Source organism: Anguilla rostrata, chromosome 6 (genome assembly GCF_018555375.3).
Source record: "Anguilla rostrata isolate EN2019 chromosome 6, ASM1855537v3, whole genome shotgun sequence".
In the NCBI taxonomy this organism is placed as follows: Eukaryota; Metazoa; Chordata; class Actinopteri; order Anguilliformes; family Anguillidae; genus Anguilla; species Anguilla rostrata.
In genome coordinates, this window is record NC_057938.1 from 44,374,886 (window position 1) to 44,397,331 (window position 22,446).

The 22,446-nt window shown below is 39.5% G+C and overlaps 1 protein-coding gene across 2 annotated transcripts; it reads right to left on the minus strand.

Moving 5' to 3' along the window:
• Positions 1–657: 657 nt before the first annotated feature.
• Positions 658–13,469, minus strand: LOC135257321 (gamma-aminobutyric acid receptor subunit rho-1-like). Of its 2 annotated transcripts, XM_064339938.1 has the most exons (10): positions 12,902–13,469; positions 6,886–6,936; positions 6,086–6,192; positions 4,825–4,892; positions 3,661–3,884; positions 2,596–2,678; positions 2,286–2,426; positions 1,991–2,143; positions 1,533–1,729; positions 658–1,056 (listed from the first exon to the last, which is right to left on the minus strand). In XM_064339938.1, exons 1-10 carry the CDS (start codon positions 13,003–13,005, stop codon positions 763–765), a joined length of 1,422 nt encoding a protein of 473 aa, XP_064196008.1. In that variant the 5' UTR covers positions 13,006–13,469; the 3' UTR covers positions 658–762. The 2 variants fall into 2 exon arrangements, with proteins under 2 accessions (XP_064196008.1, XP_064196009.1); XM_064339939.1 differs by lacking the exons at positions 6,086–6,192; positions 6,886–6,936; positions 12,902–13,469 and adding an exon at positions 5,011–5,573.
• Positions 13,470–22,446: the final 8,977 nt, after the last annotated feature.

The following is a 22,446-nucleotide window of genomic DNA, read 5'->3' on the forward strand; positions in this document are numbered from 1 at the left end:
TGACTTGCATAGTTTACGTTTTAAATTTTGCTTGATTCATCACATCAACTCACATGTTTTACTCCATGGCTTGGTGCAAAGCTGAGAGTTGTTCAAGTGTTCAGGTTCAAGCGAAATTATTTGCAATGCAGAGAAGAATACTGTGATTTGCTGACTTGTTATGTTTCTATGTTCCATATTCCTTGACAGTGTGTCATGAAATAAATGCAAGTCTAATTCTTAACGTCAACATAAAAGTCATGTTTTAATGTTTGAGCCTGATTTTGATGAAAATGTGTTTTTTTTATTATGAGTATGAATTATTTTTCTCTTTGAAGTTAACATCATGTAAAATGGTGCTGAAATGATATGACTATAATAGTCAATTATATCATCCAAATAAAAAAGTAATATTAAAAACAATAAATTAATAGAAAGATTCACTAAAACAACTATTATACACAAGATTTCGGCATTTCATACCCATATCCATACCCATGAATACCAGCGCATGATCTCTGAAATACACCATCTGCTTCACACCAAGTTAAACCGATCAAATACTATTAATAAAAAGATCAAATGAATCAAATCGTTCATGTAAAATGCCATTTCCTCCCTTTCATTTCGAGAATTTACAGCGCAAAACTCTTTCAAACATACACAAGGGTACAAATGTAGCATTATCAAGACTGAGTTTTAAAAAAAACAAGATTCTTAACTTGTATCCCAAGTACATGGTCTTGGTTTGCTGGAGCATCTTGGGCCGAGCGAGGCGATGTGTTATGAGTAGATGGACCAGTAGATGATGTTGAAGAGGGTGTAGGCACCGGGGAAGATGACCCGAGAGTACTTGTCTATGGCGTGCGTGTCGATCCACACGCTGGCGTAGCTCCGGGGGCTCTTCCCCACCACCCCCGTCCGATCGTCGGCCAGCGCCAGCTGCACCAGGATCCTCTCGCGCTTGTCGCCGTTCTCCTCCGGCATGCTGTAGTTCCCCGTGGTGTTGACGTCCACGTCGCTGTAGCTGCTGTGCATCAGGGCGGAGGTGTGCGGCATGCCGCAGGTGCAGGGGAGCTGCAGGCGGGAAGCGGGGTCGGGCAAATTACAGCGAAATTAACGACGGCGAGAAAGCTTTTCCTCTGCTCAATATCTGTTTCGGCTCTTTTTACAAGCTGATAGCTCGGGCATAAAGTAAGTGTTTCATTGAAGAGTCTAACGGTTCAGGCCTGAGGCCTCTGAACTGTGAACAGATTTTAGTAGTAAAAGGAGTATTTCCAATAATCAGGAAAACCTGATAAATGACGTATGTATCTTTCATCAAAAAAGATGATGTCAATAAATGCCTGTGTCTACTGGATGTTGAACACAAGTGTTAAATGCACATTGCTCTGATTACAAATCAAAAGCCCAAATTTTCTTTTCATGGTCTATAGTATACGTGCTGCTTCAATGAAATCAGAGGGGTTTGAGAGTATTTAATTTACCTGGCCCCTTTGTCGGTTGGTGGCAAGTGCACATGAGTATGCAAAGGCTCATTCCAAATCTCTTACCCTGTCTCTCAGCTTCCTCTCCTTGCGCTCCTGCACTGTGGTCAGGTAGTTGACTGCGGCGTACTCTATCACTGATAGAAATACGAACACGAAGCTGACCCAGAGGTAAATGTCCACGGCCTTGATGTAGGAGACCCTGGGCATGGAAGCGTTGACCCCGGTAATGATGGTGGACATGGTGAGCACCGTGGTGATACCTGGAGGAGGATGACCACACCCCTCTGATTAATACATTCAAAGACCTTTAGCATCAAGATGTCTCATCACATTCAACATTTAAAGCATACTCTTCATCCCATTTCCTGTTTTAAATACCACAATACCCACACCCCAAAAGTGCATAGAAGCCACAACGAGAGTACAGTTCCACCATCTCTGACAGAGCTAACACCCGCTGTTTGGTGCTATCTCTACTGTCCACCAAAGCCTGTTTGCATGAACAGTGAGCTCCACCCTACCCAAAGGAACCCTGGCAGGAACCGCGCGGCGGTCGATCCAGAAGGAGACCCAGGACAGCATGACCATCAGCGTGGCGGGAAAGTAGGTCTGCAGCAGGAAGAAGAAGATGTGCCGTCGCAGGGTGAAGGTGATGTAGAGCCGATTGTACCATCCTGAGGGAGGAGAAGACAGCAGTGAGCGCAAGTGGGAACATTCCAAACACAGGAAGTCAATCTGCATACACACTGTCTGCACAGTCAGGTTTCGGTTGGAAGAAAAAGCCGCCTGGGCACGTCGGGCATTGCTCGGCAGTACCTGTGCTGCTGTAGAACGCCAGCTTCGTGGTAGTGTGGAACTTCTGGATGAGAAACTGGGAGAGTGAGATCTTTTCATCGGTCTTCAGGGATTCGTTGCCTTTTTTCCAGTAGAGCATCAGGTCGTCCTCCGTGTACGCATCTGAAACACAGCCGTCACACACGACTTTCGCCTCCTTGGGCACAAAAAAGCCAGCGCACTTTAACATTGATATTAAGGTAAGAACCTTAAGACATTACGATAAGAAGCTGGGGCATTAAAGTAAAGAACTTGGGGCAGGCGGCAAATGTCGGCCATGAAAGAAACTCACAGCTCTCAATCTCCAGGGAGCAGGTCTGTGTGTCCAATGGGAAGCGGCTCAGGTCCATGTTGCACATGGCAGTCACTGTGACCCTTGGAGGACATGGCAGCATTAGTGACCAGTGGACTGAAACGCACGCAGGCAGCACAGACACTGTATCAACTGTAACTAACGGGTTTGGATTTAGTTCTTGTGTATGAGTTTCCGTGGCTCATCAATCATGATATACACTTAGCTCCCAATCCCAGTACAAGATATAAATCACATGACCCAATTGGAAAAGCAGACGCAAAGGAATGATACAAACTACTGTGCGTCGTATCACATTTCAGATAAATCCCGGGCACCGAAGACAATCGATGCGGTTGCAAAGAAGATTTGCGGAGCTTTTACACTGCTCTGCTCAACGAATGAGGAAAAACAAGGGAAGATAATCTCGCTCTGTATGTACAGATTTCTGAAAAGGAGACAAAACAGTTCACACACAAGGGGGTTAGAAGATCAAGCGCCCACAGTCTGCTCCAGCTGGACAAATCCCCAGGCCCACCCCAGAGATTACACCCCTCTGATCAGATTGCCTCTCTCCTCAGTGGGATATACCCCCAGACTGTATATCCTTGCCATTACAACATCCCATAATCTAAGCCATGTTTTGGATTATTCACGAACTAAGATTTTCATGCAACACACAATTCCCCTTCCGTGGGGCAGAAAACCTTCTTTGTCTGCAGATGAAAAGCCTTGGCTGAAGGTCGCTTCCCAATTGAGACAAATCAAAACAAATCTGTCCATCAGTCCATGCAGAGTGTGCTTCTATCCAACGGGGGGAGTGATGAGCTACTCCATCTTTCCATACCAATTTTACAAATATTCCACAAAAATAATACTGCAGTAATACTGCTTGTCTGCTCATACACAGACAAAGTTTTGGCCCTCATACAGCGTGTGCTTATTCAGCAATAAGGCTGTCTTGCACTGAGCCAATCCTAAGACCTTTAGACAAATGTCATAGGGGTGCACAAACTGTGACCTTGTGATGAGGTCACCCTCACCCCCATCCCCCACGCTGATTACCTCAGGCTGTAGAGAACCTTGCCATCAGGGAAAACGCGAAGCATGACATTGTCTGTGGTGGTGTCATGAATGAAGGACCTCTTGGAGTGGACAAAGAACATGTCAGGCACCCAGATTTTCCTGACCAACCGCCCATCGAAGGTCATGCTCTGGTTTGTGTTGCTGGGAAAGGACAGGCGTTCATCCTTCCAGTAGTGTCGCAGGTACAGGGTCATGGTGAAGTCCTGACACGCACACGCACATGCACACACGCACACACAGGCACACACACACACACACACACACACACAAGCAAATCTCTTTATCACTACTGCAGCTGTCTCCTGCCCCCCTGCTAAACTGCAGAACAGGGCAATCAGGTTTCATTGCATTACATTTGCATAGGCTTACATGGGTTATAGATAGCTAAATCTGACTCACGAACAGACATTGAGATACAGGGCATCTGAGCTATTCTTAATTCCATGTACAGTAGGTGCTCTCTGAGTATTTTTGGCAGTTCACACCTCTGTGTTATATAATATGGCCAGTTCTTAGCATTTGTCCGCCCTGTACTACACTCACTCTGGTGGTCTTAACTTATCTCAGAGCAAGCAAGAAGGTATGCATTCACATTTAGGGAAACTGTAACCATTAAGTGAAATTATATAAGTTCAATACTATACAGCATTCTGAAGACATGCTATTATATCAACATAGGTAATTTAAATGTACATTATAACATTGTTATACATTGTTACATTATAATGTAAATTAACATTACCCATGTTAATATAATATTTAATTTAACTCAAAGTTAGGTTTACTTTAGTTCAATTAGAATCATTTCCTGTATAAGATGGTCAGTTGTGACCATGTTATTCAGGAAAAAATGTATCTAACCAAATATGTTCCTGTATTTCTATTCATGTAATACAAATTACACTGTTTTCAATGTCATGCATGTCATTCATAAATCTGCAGTTATTGCACATGTTATTCAAGCTCTGAAGTCTGTGTGTAAATACAGCTGACTGTAAGTTAACAACATAATCACAATAATCATGCATGCATTTACTAAACATGATTTGATTTACTGAGCTGTCACAGTGAAGACCCAGCTTTAAATTCGGTGCTATTTTGTCTAAAAAGCACAAAAATCCAAATTCACATCAGATCACTTACCATGTCAACTTCAGAAATTGTGTCAAGACTTTCAACCTGAACATCTACGCCAACTGGAATGGCAGGTCCTGGAAAGAAAAGGATATTTGAAGAAATAGTTAAGAGAGGATGCCTTGGAGAACAGAGTTGTTAGCTGAAATGTACAAAAGAGATCCACAAAAAACACATTTTGAGTTTCTGCCGCACCTTTTCTTTTCCCCTTCACTGTGTTACATGAGGGCTGAATCTACATGTAGGTTATACATTAATGCTGTCACTAATCCTCCATATCATACAGAGCTGCTTTGTATCCCATAATGCCTAGCTCCACAAAGCCACGACCAAATCCCCGTATAACAGCTTTGACACAGATACATTTTAAAATTCATGATTATGTGCAGCATGCTCATTATCACCAGCAATGTTTGCATGCTGCCGCAAATCAAGCATTTTACAACCCGAGCTCCTGGAAAGAACTTAAACAGTCACCTCAGGTCAGATCGCACACAGACTTCTGACTGAGATTAGATACCACAGCAATCTGCTCATGGACTACAGCAGTGGGCCGGTGGTCATGTGACCACGATAGCACGGTCTCATAGAGACAGACTGTTCAGGAAAGCAGGTGGGTGTATGTGTGTGTGTGTGTGTGTGTTTGTTTGCATGCATGCGTGCACACAAGTGGATTTTTTATATCTAATTTAACTGGCAGACAAGTCCCTCTCCCCATTTCAATATATTTTCACGGAAATCAAGACAATTAGTATTTTTACAAGTTATATCTTTTGGATACAAGACTGCCGGAGAATATGGGTGCCAAGGACTTGGGTGCAGATCTGAGGCTGAGACTGATGCTGGTGTGCAATTACTCCCCAAACCAAAGCAGCGTAATCCCTCTGTAATTATGTAATGACTTTTTAAAATGTCACACTGCACTTACTCTGGTCAGGAGAGTCTTGCACAAACTCAGACCTCCACCAATCCTGATTATTTTACCATTAATGACCATCCTGTCTAAAAACACATTCAAAATTCACATTATTAGCATATGTTCGATGCACTCCCCTGCAGACAGATGTGACAGAAATCAAATTGGTGTTTGTGAGCTAGTAAATATTCAAAGTCACCAGCAAAGACATGTCTCCTATAAAAATTTAACTTTAGACTGAAACTGCATTGAAGCCCCAACAAGGTAATGGTTAAAGTCTTCGCAAAATAATCTTTCAAAGCAAGGCAGTTTTGCTTTAATTAAAAAATGAATTACACAGCTGAATAGCCTCACCTCCAAACCCAGGTCTCATGGTGAAGTCATGATCATCTACTCTGAGCAGCTGTTCGGATTTCGTCATGTAAGCCTTTGTTATATCCGGACTTCTTTTCAGGATAGGGCTAAAGGGAAGAAAAACATGGCATTCGTTTTAAGGAGCAAGGCAACTTTCTGAAACAAGAAGTGAATGTTCAGTCAGTTAATAATGGTCTTCGTTTCCACAGGTGTTCCATTGCTAAAAAGGAACAGTTCACCACTTTGTTGCTTCATGAAAACAAACTTTGTAGGCTTTACTCTGACATTGTAGATTAGTCATGGTGCAAAGTTATTCTTCTGGCTCTACGTGGCTGTCTTTTTATTGTAAATTATCAGGATGACAATATTAAGTCTGACAATATGCAAAGGGAAACTGCTTCAAAAGCAATAGTCTTGACAAAAGCCTGGAACAAAAAGTTGATGCAATAAAAGCAGAGATACCAAAACATCTGTGGGAATACTGTATTGACTCCTGAACATTTTTTTATTCAGGGATATTTACTTCCAGCATTATACAAAAAACTAAGTACACATGCTAACCACCTTCTGAAAAACCAAAACCAAGAATTCCAGACTTGTACGCCCTGTCCTAAAAAGAATGTATTGAGAAACTGTGTGTATCGCTCTGTGATCAATAGGAATAGCATTTCCACTGTCCAGATGTGCTTTCTTTCCCCTTTTCCGAGAGACTGCCTGATTCTGTTCAGAAAGCACGCATCAGATTTTCGTTCAAGCTTTTAATGAATTCTGGATGACAGAGTTAGATTCATTTGACTCACCTGCCGGATTTGTGACCGCCCTCTCCCTCCCTTTGTGTTTCTCTTCTTGATCTGCTCAAGAAAAAAAGACAAAAACATGAATCGTCAAGATGGCTGGAATATGCCAGCACTTTTTGTTTTCCTGTGCTTGCTATTTCTTATTATGGAGCACAAAATAAATTACATCAAAGTCATACACAACTGTTTTGTGCTTTACAGGTACTTGCATTTACATCAAAATGAAAATGAAGTGTATGCGATTATACCAGAATTTAAAAAAAGAAAGTGTTTATATGACTGGAAGATCATCCAATTGAAAGACTGCTGTAGCCAGGTCTCATAATCCATCACAGCTATGCATTGTGATACATTTTGGGGGGGGGGGGGTCAGGATCTCAAAAACAGACATTTCACATATTTTTCAGAAATACTTAATATCTGTTAGTGTGTGTTAATGTGTATATTCACCTCTCCTTTTAAAAAAACATAATACTGTCAAGCTGAGACCAATCACCTGTTTAGATTTATTTTTAAAAAGCATTATGGTTTAGAAAAATCACAATATATTTTCCGTACAGTATGTTCCGGTGAAAAGAGACTTATTCTCATACATATGGATTTCATTACTCACTAAACCCCAAAGCCATGTCTTCAGATTATGGTTTCATATGATTTGTGCTTTCATGGAGTTTGGTAGGTTCAAAAAATCCAATCTCAGCCGTAAATCAATCCAGTATACATTGCGAAGAGGCTAAAATTAAAGCTTCAGATAAGTAAAAGCACAGAAGTATAAGTGTATTAAAAGAATTACGCATTATACACCAGCCAATAGTAGAGAATGCCTACAGTTGCCAGGATTATCTTTCGTCTTTCATCTGTGCAGAGAGGTACAGCTATCCAACGTTTAAAGTGGGTGATACATTTTTGATTTCACCACGAGTAGCATCAATGTAATAACAATTTACTTTTATGGAAATAACCTTTAATTATGGTACAATAATGCCTCAATAAGCATAGAAATGATGCAGCATGCTACTTAGCAAATACAGACCACTGCAGCTGATCTACATGTACATTTATTCATTCGGCAAGTGCTTTCTTAGTTCTCTAAATACTATTTTTCTTAGGTTTCACTGTACACTGTTATTTCTGCTTACTCAGTATTGGCCGACCTGCATTGGCAACAGTCAGCAGGACAATTGACTTACAGAAATGTTTTCCCAAATCGCTTGGGTAACACCTGCATAAACATTCTGTGTCCTTTCAAAGACAGAGTAGCACTGATATTACCATTCAGACCACACTGGCTCCACTTTAATTATGATAATATCCTGCAAGGTCAAAAGAGATTATAGGTGACTGAGTTCTGTTAGCATGCAGGGATTTTTGCCCATGCGCTGACCAAATCCGCTAACGCAGAGGGGATACCTGGGAAGTCTTCTTTACTAAACCCCAGGAAACAGTGTAATATCACCCCATTGCGAGTGCCTATGTGTGGCCATTATCCATACCATCTTGAAAATACCATAATGAACTGCTTTGATTGAGTATGTCTGAGCCATCTAGAATTGTACACAACAACCAGGGGGCTTTATTCAGAAGAGTTAGCTACTTGTAGACGTAAGCAAAGATCAAACAGTAATGCAGACATATTCAAATTAACCACCATCATTTTTCCTTAACTCAATTTTTATTTTGCTCAATTATTTATTTACAACATTACACATTAACAACCCAACATGTGAAGAGTACCCATGTGAACTACAAAATAAATCCACTTATAAGATTAAAGTGGGAAAAAGGTGTTTTGTTTTCACATGTGAAAACTGGAGTTCACATTTTAAAGTCAGTTATGTGACATTTTCTTTTTACAAAAAAAATCACATGTGAAATTGGCGTTTCACATGTGAATTTAACACATCTCACATGTGAACATATTAATTCACATGTGAAAATGTTAGATTCACATGCGATTTTTTTGTAAGGGAATCAGCGCTCGCTCATTGCTGTAACCTCTGCTATCAAATGAGGGGCGTGGAGACAAACACGTTCTCCTCTGAGACATATTATGTCAGCCTTATCACACTGCAGTCCCCAAGGTGGTCTCGCACTGGTTCCAGGCATGAAACTAATATTATTTCCTGTGAAGAACACTTGGCAGGAACAGAGGGCTGCACCTGACACTGTCTGTCAGCTGTAGCAGCTGGTGCTCAGCCCAGTCAGAATGACTGGGTCCCTTCTGCCATGCTCCCAATGCTACCTGTCTGTGCACAACAAATCACTAAATCACTAAATGTATTGCCCTTCTTCTGCGTTGCCTAGGCCATGGCCGATAGGGGCTGCCTCTAAAGAAATAGAATCTTAATTTTTAACAGTTTTCGTTCACTTTTCCAAAACTTTTACCTTCATGTTACCGATTATGTTGTTTTTATAGTTTGTAATCAGTAGTTTGACATGTATATTGGTTTTGGCTATTAAAATATGATCACATCCCCCCTCAACATCTACCCAAGAGAAGGCCTAAGGGGTTCCTCCAGTGATAGTGAATCAGTTGATGTATTAATATTAACAATTAAGAGTAATTTAGGAAGAAACAAGTAATAAGTTTAATTTTATATACGTTTACTATGTCTGTTTTAATTGCTGCCTGCTGGTTTGGTTTTCATACAAAATGCACTGACCTCCACCAGGCTCTCTCAGAATCTTGCACTGTGGGTAAAAGGGTGAAGCAAGGTTTGCCTTCTTTGAAAGGTAAGTGACAGCCAAATGAACAGTCTGTATTATAGTGCAAGTCTCACCGATGCCTCTTTGAGGGCAAGCCCATTTCCATGGTCTTCAGAATCTATTCTGGTCAGGGAAGGATAGAAATTTGGGACGTGTAATGTTGCAACTTAGAAACTATCTGTGCAGGGACCCTTTATGCATCTGATAAATCGGAGCTGACAAGGTCAGTGGGAACTGGAACTCTATGGAACAGTCAAGAGCTGTCAGTCACACAGAGCAGTTTTAGGTATCCTTGGGTATACAAGGGGGTTTCTTTTCCCTTAATCTCCTTTTACAGAGATGGCATTAGGTTTTGCTTTGGTGAAGTTTTGAAACCAAAGCCATACCTCCTTCTGCTCATGAGAAGATGAGGTAAGAACCTTCTTTTAGAAGGAGGACAAGTAAGGTAAAAATGAACTTCTATTCAAAGGGTGTATTTTATTAGGGGGATAAGGGGATTACAACCCTCCCAAATATTACAAAACAAATAACACCCAAATAATATGGAATGACAATGAGAAAAATAGTTTAATATAATGAAGATGTTGTGATAGGGATATACTTCTCAGTATAATACTGTTGGAGTTCTCGGGGGCTGTGCATTGCAACTCTCCCAAAAACCGCAAGCAGTAATTAGCATGGTCCAAGCAACATTCGGCAATTATGAAGTTTAAAGCTGAAAGGACATATATTGGATGAATGGTCCAAAAATGTTCTGGTCCAGAAGAACAATAAAACAGTTGCTCACAAAATACACACCCATTAAAAAGTAGAAATATGAATATTAAATGTGAAGGTAATGTTTACAAAATGTAATAAACTGATATATGTATGTTCAGGTATTCTCATTTTCCTATTTTTCCCGAATATTGACAGTAATTCCACAGTTTTTTCCCCTTTGTGCTTTTATAGTGTTAGCGTGCTTGAACTAAGCACGCTAACACTATAGATGAACTAAGATGATCTTGCACCCATCACTTATACAATGCAAAGCAAGCAACTCTGCAACAAGACAAATGCTGCAGCACGACTACTCATTGGGGCGACATAGCTCAGGACGTAAGAACGGTTGTCTAGCAGTCGGAGGGTTGCCGGTTCGATCCCTGCCCTGGGCGTGTCGAAGTGTCCCTGAGCAAGACACCTAACCCCGAACTGCTCTGGTGAGTGAGAGGCATCAATTGTAAAGCGCTTTGGATAAAAGCGCTATATAAATGCAGTCCATTTACCATCATTTTCCATTTATATAAAATGGGAAAAACAGTCTCAGAATTTCAGTGTTCTGAAAGTCTATTCCTGCTACATGCAATTCCGTTATTCCCCGACCCTGCTGCCAATGTAGACTGTGATAGATCTCTGTTAATTGCATTGGGATTGCATTATGTTGCTTTCAAATCATCTTAAACACCTGCCATAGCCCCTGAAATAATAATGACAACACGCCAAACAGAACATTAACACACTGGAATTAGGGGTTATGTAATTTCACCACATACTTTCAACACCACACCCTATATCAATCCGGTGCCAACATAGCATAAATCTCTTACACTGTTATGATAGTTTTCCACACCAAGGAGTCTTAACTTTCCCCTTCTGAAGCTTTCATGAAATCAGAAATATGTACTCTGAAAAAATTTAACACTCCTCTAACTACAACATTGTAAGTAACTGATTACAATGCACTTTTTATGTTGGCTCAATTTTGGGTTCATTGGATTACAAATTCTAATCTCCAGTGAGAAGCCTTTATGTTGGCACAGCAACCATTAAAGGGTTTCAGGGTTGCAGAGGGCTGGACACAATACCTTCAAACACGGTAACCATCTATTTACAGCACTGCTGTGATGCCCCGTGGAAAAAATGTAATCTTGAAATAGTACTTTTATTATTAGTATTACAGCATCATTAAAAAAGCATCATTCGTTATTTAAAAAAATAAAAGCAATGACTGTTGACTGACCCAAGAACTGACTAAAGGGTGGACAAAATATGGGAAACATGAGTAGGCCTATTCCATAAAACATAAAACTGCCACCACATGTTGGCAGCTGATGCAGGCGAAACCACCGCCATCTGTTTTTATCCTGATGATCTGGGCTGTTTTGTGACTCTTATGCATTGAATCCCGACGGGCCATACTCAATGCATGCTGCAACCCCAAAAAGGGGTGAATGGTGTAGAAGATGGATGGATGGATGGATGGAATTTAGCCATTTTTGTTTATTGTTACCCCACAAATACCTTTATTTTTTACACTGGCCCGGTGTAAAATTCTTAGTTACCTAGGCCATTTTACAGACTAGGACAAGGAACAGCAATATAAGACTTTTAGTGGAGTGAGATCTGTATTTTACATGTATACTAGTATAATCTCCAAATGAGACAAGATTACATTACAGATGTGGCATTTGGGGTATTAAGTGCATAAAATTCACCCAGTATTCCATAATGATCCTAAATGTATACTGCAAATCCACTGAGCGTGCAAAAACGAGATCAACACTATTTCTGGGGGGCAGCTTACAGATATGTGTGGGGGTGTGGGACTGTCAGGACATTTCTGGATACCATATCATAGTTATTGACAGGATATCAAAAAAAAAGCATGACTGCAAATTTCAAATCAATAAACAATGTAAAAAATGTTTTTACAAGACAACATACAGTATAAGCCAATGATGACCCTAACGAGTCAATACGAAAAAATTTTAACAGGCCGCATTCCTCAGGATGTATAAGACAAAATGAATAAGACTGAAGGAAATAAACAGCTGTCATGCAATATATTCGTGCTACAAGTCAGCCCAGGTGACTAATCTGCCCAACCTCACGCTTGCCATGTGGATGTTCAGTACTCATTATTGAAAATGGAAGCGTAAATTAATTAATCTATCAATCAGATTAAGTAGTGTTTCAAATGAAATTGGTTAAAAATGTCATTTTTAGGTGCACACTGTAATTTTAGAAAATGAGATAATTTAGATAATTAGTCATCACGCCATCACAACTGCACATTAAGATCAAGCATTTCAATCTATCTCAGTTGGTACCTACCCAAGGTCTCAAAAACAACCCAGAAAATTATTTTAAATTTATTCATCCTGAAGAGTAAGATAAAGACTGATTAAGCCTTAAAATCTGAGGCACATACCAATTGACGCCATTACTGCTCATACGAAATGTCTCAAATTTGTTCCTATACTATGGCTGCAAGTCATAGTTTAACATAGCATTAGTATCCATAGCAGTATAGATATAAGTTTTTCTATATTACCTTGTTTGGCTGTAATTTTCGAACATCTGCCCCCTGTGATGAACCGATCTTCCAGCAGCACCTAGCACACAGACACAGATCAACAGCAAGACATCCGTCTGCATGGTGCACACACTCCAGACGAGTCGGATTCGAGGTGCCTACAATCCAACAGTCAAATCTCCCAAAAACAATAAAAGCTAAGCAAGAAGCTCTGCGCCTTCTTTGAACATCGTGGTCTTTGTCGGTGCTCAACAATGCACGGCTTTACGGACACAGCACACAAAACATCCCACGGTATTTAATCTACACAGTGGGGAAAGCAATTTCGCATAAACCCATAAATCCTTCAACGTCAGATGGCACGGATTTTCTCTCCGCAGACAGATATGTGCATCGCGCGGACCGATTTCACAATGGCTGAGAGTAGATTCGCTCTCACAAGGTGAGGTTATAGGAGGATTTCTTGATACTTCTGAACTTAGATTTCTCCAAATGTTAATGTAACATTTGGTGGTTAGCCACCAAAGATAGGGTACCGGAAATTAATTATCTCCATAAAAACTGATGCATCTGTCTACTGCTGAAGGACGCAAATACATTTAACAACCCACTTGGTACAGAGGTCACTGAACCTTTTACAACGCTTCAGTAACTTTTCGGTAGCCTATAAGCCTGTAAATTGGTATTGTCCGCAAATAAAACGAATTTGGGAACAGAAAAATCTCACAATATTTTTTTAAAATAAGAAATGTTGGGAAATAAATTTTATAATGTTTTTATACATAAGCTTAATGCAGCATAATACAATAACGTGCCAATACTCAAAACACGAAGCTCTACAAATGTGTAAACTAAGGCAAAATTGCGTGTGAAACTGAAAAACAAACAAAAACACCTTTATCACCTGAGCAAATTAAAAATATATTTTACCAAAGTTTATGGAGGAATAAAACAAAATCGCAGGGCATAGGCCTGCACACACAACATTCACAACATTCACTATCGCATTCATACCTATGGGCATACCTACAGCCTCCGATTAGCCTACCTGCATGTCTTTGGACAGTGGGAGAAAACCCGAAAAGAGTACCCGGAAAAAACCTAACTGAAACATAATACTTCCAAATATAATTCCAAAATAATTAATGAACACCTACTCTCTACAAAAATAGCTTAACTGTCCATTTCTTTTGGATATTTTTTTAGATTGGTAATATCATCCATACCATCTCACTAAAAACTTGAGCTGAAAATAGATTGAGATTCTGAAATACCTTTTGCAGCAATAGACTATGCTCACAAATATCCCTACATCATTACTGAACAGCCAATGACTGAAACTAATGTTTGCCCGAAAATCATAATGTATGCTACCATATTAAAAAAATATACAGGTCTATTTAAATACATTTATATAATATATATTTACAATAAATTACTGGCTACTGGTTGCAGTACTTTTACAGTAAGTTTCACAATACTTTACTGTAACATATTCACAGTAAGTTACAATTAAATGACAATTATATACCATGATTTCACTATAAATGAGACCATGGATTACTGTGATATAGCTGAAGACCAAAGACAGTGTCTCCTACAGCACAGTGTCCCATTCGCTGCATTGGGGATTATTTGACCAGAGGGAACATTGCCCCCTGCTGGTGCACCAACACTACTTCTAGCAGCTATTTATTTTTGGTCACCTTTTCAAGTACTAACCAAGCCCAAACTTGCTTATCTGCAGCCATTCAGCAGAAACAGGGTCCATGGTGGTATACCTGCAGGCATTTTCCACCACCTCTTCTGATCAGGTAAATTAAAATTAAAACAAAGGCAATATCCATATTACATATGAAACAATTTTTTATGCCACCAAAATTTATTTGCATAGGCATAAAGTTTCTTTTTTTATTATGCGACACAACGTAAACATCTGTTTTAAATGTAAATGCACAAGTGCAATAACACTGAAGATTTTCAATAACAATTCAAAAACAATGGAATAACAACTATTTAAAAACCTGGATAGGCCACACCTTAAGCCTACCAAAATCAAGTACTTGAAACATCATTAAAAAGAAAGAGAGCACTGGTGAGCTCAGTAATCGCAAAAGGCCTGATAAGCCAAGGAAGGCCTCTACAGTTCATGACTGATGAATTTTCACCATAATGAAGAAAAATTCCCGAACATCTGTCCAACAGATCAGACACACTCTTCAGGCGGAAGATGAGAATATGTCAGTGACTACTGTCCACAGAAAACATATAAAAAACAGAACTACAGAAGCTACACTCCAACATGGAAACCATTAGATGCAAAAACAAGCTGGTTACAGTTGCTAAGAAGTACCTAAAAGAGCCTGCAGTAGGTACACCTGCTCATTAACACAAATAGCCTGCTTCTACAAACAGCGAATCATGATGTGGCTGCAACTCAGTAAAGCATCCAGATATGGTGGAGGTTTAGTGTTTGTTCAAGCAAACATTAGAATGGGCAAGACACGTGAGCAACTTGGTCCGTGGGATTGTTGGTGCCAGGCATGGTGGTTTTAGTATCTGAGAAACAACTGCTGTCCTGGGATTTTCATGCACTACTGTCTAGTTAACAGATTAAGAGAGAGAGAGAGAGTTGTTTATTCTTGTTGTTGTTATTATTATTATAGTAGTGTGGGTCATGCTTGTTACAAGTTATGTGGTTTCCATGCTTCTGTGTCTTACACGTGTTGCTTTGGCAATCCTGCCAATAAAGCAAATTGAATTTGAAAAAATTGAGAGAGAGAGAGAGTTCACCCAAAGATAGAATAAAGCTGTATTTCCACTTAGCCACAAGTGCTATCTATCCATCCATCCATCCATATAGTTTTGGTGAGAGTTATCTACATATCCAGTGCAACTCATTCTGATACAGCGGACCTGAATGAACGTTCAAATGAACAAACTGATCCAGATTGAGACTCGGAGACCTCTTGGTAAGATAAAATTGATTTTAATCAAATTGTAAGATTCTCATTACACAGAAAGACAAACTGGAACCATAAAATCCTAAGTCATAACAAAGTAGTATTTCATGAGACACAAAAACAGTTAAGCAGAAACTCTGCACCCAGACAAAGCAGCTTTCTTTTATACAGTAAAGCAAAAAACTACATCATATCACACTCAGGGAGGGCAAAGATGACTCAGGGTCACAAATTACTGAGACACTACTAAAACTTCCCAAAGCAATCGCAGGCCAAGTACGGTATAAACAGTAAAGTATTTCACCTCAATCAGAGCTTAATCATTAAGTGATCACTTATTTGTCTAATAATTTAACTAATGGTAAACTAATCAAAAATTAATATTATTTCTGATTTCTTCTACAATTTTCCACTTAACTAGTCCCCCCTTTGTGCCTTCGAAAACACACCCACATATAATTTACAGTTTTGGGAAATCGTGCAATCCATGTGACAAGAACAATTGTATCTCACTGGCTTCCACGTATTTCACAAACTTTGCAGTCATCGACTTTTGTCCAGTTTAACTCTTTACGAGTCGTAGACTGGCTCTTGTATACTGAGGAGAGGTTACTAGCACATCACTCAGATACTTTTGTTATATTTGTTTCTCGGTTGTAGCTTCCTGCTATTTCACTCCAGTGTAGCCATCGACTTCTGTCCAGTTTAACTCTTTACGAGTCGTAGACTGGCTCTTGTATAGTGAGGAGAGGTTACTAGCACATCACTCAGATACTTTTGTTATATTTGTTTCTCGGTTGTAGCTTCCTGCTATTTCACTCCAGTGTAGCCATCGACTTCTGTCCAGTTTAACTCTTTACGAGTCGTAGACTGGCTCTTGTATACTGAGGAGAGGTTACTAGCACATCACTCAGATATTTTTGTTATATTTGTTTCTCGGTTGTAGTTTTCTGCTTCTATTTCACTCCAGTGTAGCCATCGACTTCTGTCCAGTTTAACTCTTTACGAGTCGTAGACTGGCTCTTGTATACTGAGGAGAGGTTACTAGCACATCACTCAGATACTTTTGTTATATTTGTTTCTCGGTTGTAGTTTTCTGCTTCTATTTCACTCCAGTGTAGCCATCGACTTCTGTCCAGTTTAACTCTTTACAAGTCGTAGACTGGCTCTTGTATACTGAGGAGAGGTTACTAGCACATCACTCAGATACTCTTGCTGTCATTGGTCCTCTTTATTATCACATGGTCAAACAGCCATCCCCCTGGTCACTGGTAGGCGGTCAAGGGCTGAGTTTTACCTCATAGGACTGGCCAGGTCATCATGGATCCTTGAACCTAGAAAACCTGTAAAAGCTTAAGACTTTGTTAACACAAAAACTTCTTATCACTTTGCATAAACTCAGTTGCACAATCAAATTCATTCAGGTTTATTCCAATAAAGAGAGTCTTGTGTGTTCCAAAATGTCCCAGAGTTATGGTACAACTGAACCAACCCATTACAATAAACTGTTGGGGTAAAGTCAAGCCCTCTAAAACAGCAGACCACTGAGAGCTGTATTACCGAGCCCTCCGTAGACCCCAGAGCTAATGCTGTGCTCTCTGGATTAACCTTGGTCACAGTTTTAAACAGATAATCCGTTTTACCTCAAACTCATCCTCCCTTTGGGTGGAACCTCGCATTTCTGGTGCAAAGTGATCCAGTGTGTGTGTAGACAGAAGATCACACCTCCCTTTTAGCTGGGTCACATCATATAGAGGGAGGCACTTCTAAAACTTTTCAAACCAACCGCAGGCCTATTACAGTAAGTATGTAATATGTATCTTTAACTAAACTAAACACCTGCAATCTAGCTATATTTTGGGTACCAAAATAGCTAACATTAGCTAACTAATGCTGCTAGGTACGTAGGTACGTTTCGTATGTTTCACAGGCTAATATCCTAACTGACAGACTGGCTCTTGGAAGAGCCATTAGTATAAAACATGCAATGCCCAAAGTTGGCAGTCTTTTCCCACTTGCTCATTTAATAAAAATGGGAGTTATAAAACTTTAGAAACTGGTTAAGATTGACAACAGGAGATGAAAAAAGCACACTCTGGCTGCAACACCGGGGATGAGGCTGTGGGGGAAACGGGGAGGAAGCTGATAGTTTAATTGGGAAAAGGATCAGGAAAAAGATCTATTTTATTCATATTGTTTTTACAATTTTGTTAATTCTATTTTCTTAACAAGGAAGTAAAACCTGAAGTGGACATTATTCTCAAGTGTGAGTTTCCTCAAGGACAAACCTAGAGGCCTGGGTTGAACTGCTCACTGATGACACTGAATAGATACAAAAATTTTGTATCTATTCAGTCTTATACACTGTAAGACTGAATTATTGGTTCAGTATAATTCTTATAATGCAACTTTTCCACTTCATGTAACATATTCTACTGCAACCAATGCATTATTTCCTTTTAAGGACATTAAGATACAAATGATTAATTATTTTACATTCTGCTAACTATTATTCTAACTAATCAACTGAAGTGGCCATTATTCTCCAGTTTCCTCAAGGATGAATCTAAGAGGCCTGGGTTAAACTGCTCACTGATGACACTAAGAATAATTATTTTTTCTTTTTGTAAAAGTTAAGTTCCCATCACCACCCCCTCTCATAGGAGGACAAGATCTTATACACTGTAAGCATTTTTTTTTACATTTATGTTAATTCCATATTCTTAACTAGGAGTCAAAACTGAAGTGGCCATTATTCTCCAGTTTCCTCAAGGACAAATCTAAGAGGCCTGGGTTAAACTGCTCACTGATGACACTAAGAATAGATTTAATAATTTTTTCTTTTTGTAAAAATTAAGTTCCCACCACCACCACCCCCCTCATCAGAGGACAGTCTTATAAACTGCATGTATTTCCAAATGGTTTGCGGGTAGAAACATGCAGTTTTTTCAAAGCTATCCTATGTATCTATTTTTTTATATTGTTTTTACAATTTAGTTTTTACAAGGTTAATTAAGTCAGACATTATTCTCAGGGGTGACTTTCCTCGTGGACAAATGTAAGAGTCCTGGGTTGAAGTGGTCACTGATGACACTAAGAATAAATATAATTATTTTTTCTTTTCATAAAACTTTTTAAAATGTTTCAATTTTTTTTTTTCATTTTGTTTTTAAAATTACATTAATTCTTACCCAGGAGTATAACCTGAAGTGGACATTATTCTCAGGTGCAATTTCCCTAGTGGACAGATTTCTAAGAGGCCCGGATTGAAATGCTCAGTGACGACAAAAAAAAAAAAAAAAATCTTACCCTTTCTATTTTTCTAACCAAGAGTATAATCTAATTGACATTATTCTCAGTTGATTACCCACTTGAGATATTAAGAAATTTATATTTATTTTTATCCAAGTTAATTTGTATTTGCAAGAGCAATTTGCTAGGTAATATTTGGTAGTTTGGGTTAATGACTTTTCTATCCTTTCTTCAATTTTTCATATATTTTTTCTTACATTCTTGTGAATTCTATTTTCTCAACCTAGAGCATAATCTGAACTGGACATTATTCTCAGGTGTGCTTACTACTTGAGATATTAAGAATATATATATTTTTTCTTTTTTATGCAAGTTACATTTGTATTTGCAGACAATTTGCAGGTAGATACTGGTATGTTTGGTTAAATGACTTTTTTTCTGATATTTTGACCACTGTAGGTACAGTAGTATCAACCTTTCTGTCGATATTGTTACAGTGTACACTTAAATGAATTAGCTGCCAACAAGTGCGTGGAAATTATTGTGGCTATTTTTTAGTATCGACATTGAAAAAAGTTACCTTACCTGAAACCTTTGCTTGTTGAGTACTTACCACTTGAGTTAGCTACTTACCAACCGCTTGTTCCTTCCAGAATGAAGATTTTTTATGATGATCTTGAAGAATACTGTACCATGTTCTCATGGTATTGAATCGTCATAAATACGCCTACGTACGTCATAAAATCAACATTCTTCCCAATAAACAAATTGCGTGTGGTCATTAAACACATAGTTTTGTGTTAACAATTATGTGATTTTTGTTTTAAATGTAATTATATTTCAGAATGTGGTGGAGCCATCGCCATTGCCATTTTCCATTTCCTTAGCTAGGCGTGCCTTGCTCGTTGTCGCCTGCTGGTTGGATAACGTTAGCTAACTGATGTAGCAATTTATTAAATTGTCTGTCAACCAATGCAATGTGTTGCTGAACTTGCAGCAAGGTTAACTGGTGCCTAATAACAGCGTTATATTTTATAATAGCTCAAAATCGCTGAGCCCTTTCTTCGAACACCAATGATATAAAAATCCAGCTCCGGCCTACCACACGTCCATTATCGGCTGCTTGCCATTACTAATGGCATTCGACCACAATATACCACCTGAGGCGGACATGACGATTCACAGGCGCTGCTCCCACAACTACCAAATTAGTCAAAATTAATTGATTGGCTAATTCAACGCGAGGAAGCATCAACCAGCAGCTGCTTACCACTAGCTTCCCTATCCAGAATTAAGATTCTTGCTCGAAATCATTTATTATATAGACAGTGTCAGGCTATTGAATCGTCATAAAGGTGCGTGCATACGTCATAAATGGAATTGAGGCTATATATACTAACGCCCGCCCCCCCGGATCGGCCATTTTATAGGGTGTCTGAATTTTAGGTATCAAATTTGACACCGTAAGTAGTTGGGCCACAAGTTCGCAATACTGCCTGATTTTATGCCGACAAATAAATAACTTTTATGGCCAAAGGATATATAGAACAACGATCCTAATTTTAGCCTACGAAACTGCCAATAATCGACAACCATTTAAGACGTGGGGTTAAAGCCCAGTTAACTCACATTTCTGCCATAGGCATCTGTCGCAAACGAAATGGTTCCATCCTAATAAAACAGCGGATGTGACAGTTGTCATGCAGGGTTACTGACGTTCGTTCAACACCAATCAAATAACTGAAATATAATTTGAATCGATCAGAATTTTAAATAATGAAAAGGCAACGTAATTTACTTTCCTTTTGGAAAAGCGAAAATAAGTAAATATGATGGCGATGTTATTAATAAAACGTATCTAATTGGTTTAGCTACTTACTCAGAATTACAATAAGTTGAGCTCATTGTGACAAATGCATTTTGGGAGGATAGGCTACTGCGCTAGCTAGCAATGGCAGTCTTACAAAATAAATGAGGAACGGTAGGCTACTCGAGATGATTGTAAGTTACAGATCATGTAAATTGGTAATGCCATAATGAAATCTGAAGAAATTAGATATGGCTCTGCTATGAGTATGGGGGTTCGTAGGCTACTGTGTGGGGTTGGTTGGCCTAACAAGCATGTCCCGACTACATTCATATATGGTAACCTGACGAGAGACAGAGGAATAGGCCCAGGGAGAGGGTGAGACAGACAGAGGGAGATGGAGCAATGACACACAGGTTTACTCATGCGTGTCAGTCTGCCTTGTGACATTTCATCCTGCATGAGCAGCTGTCACCTGAAGCTTAATGAACCAAGACTGAGCTGCTCTACATCTTTACCGAGTCCGATCTCCTCCAGGACCTCTACTATAGTGGAGCTCCACTCAACTCTGGGTCCTGTGGGCCGTAGTGTCTGTAGTATTTGCTCCAACGCTGTGCTACAGCACCTGATTTAATTAATGAGCTTACTTCCTGACAGTGGTGGTTGCGTAGCTGAAAAATTCATTGGATAAAGGTGATCACTCAGAATAACTTTGTATTGATTTGCAGTGACCCTTTGCTCTAAGGGGGCAAGTGGACTCAACCCATGCCAGGAAAATGCCTCCCACAGCATAAGAGTCACTGGACCCCCTCACTGTAGGGGTCAAGCATTCAGGCCTGTACCGTTCTTTTGGTGCACGCCACACATGCACTCGTTCACTTGTCAAAAATATGGTGAAGGATGACTCATCTGACCATATCACTTTTTTTCTCACATCTTTGCAGAACAATGGCATGGTTTTTGCACCACTGAACTCTCAAATGTTAATTTCAGTTTGTAATGAGGGATTTATGCACTGCAACCCTACTACAATATCCCTCTCTATATAGGTGTCAAGGGACACGTCTTGCTGACATCGTCTAATCACGTCTTGCATCAACATTCTCAGTCACCTGAGGAAGAGTTGCTGTTCAGTTCCTTACATAAAACACTAATTCATGAGCATTGAATGTGCACTTTTGACCACAATTTCCAACCCAATTTACTGATGTCTTTCCCATGGATCTAAATGCAGATGTCATTTTACTCACTGTTCCCATTGAAACATAGTCAGTTGAGCCATCTTTGTGACTGTAGCGCTTACCATCTGTGCCCCAATAATGAACCCTCTTTAAAATTCACTTTAATAGTTTTCCTCTTAACATCTTGATCCAAAATTTGAACTGGGCCTGCTCAGCGTTTTTATACATGCCACAGAGCACGATAGGCTGTTAATTGTTTAATTGTATCATGCAGTACACCTGTACTGAAGCATCTGCATTTGTTATGTTTCTCCACTTATTTATTCAGGCTTTTCCTTTAATTTGTCACCTGTCTGTATC

Coding starts and splice junctions, on each gene's coding strand:
- LOC135257321 (XM_064339938.1), bottom strand. CDS start 13,005: ATGCAGACGGATGTCTTGCTGTTGATCTGTGTCTGTGTGCTAGGTGCT. Junction 2,144..2,285: donor GGCGTTCTACAGCAGCACAG/GTACTGCCGAGC, acceptor CTCCTCCCTCAG/GATGGTACAATCGGCTCTAC. Junction 1,730..1,990: donor TCCTGCCAGGGTTCCTTTGG/GTAGGGTGGAGC, acceptor ATCCTCCTCCAG/GTATCACCACGGTGCTCACC.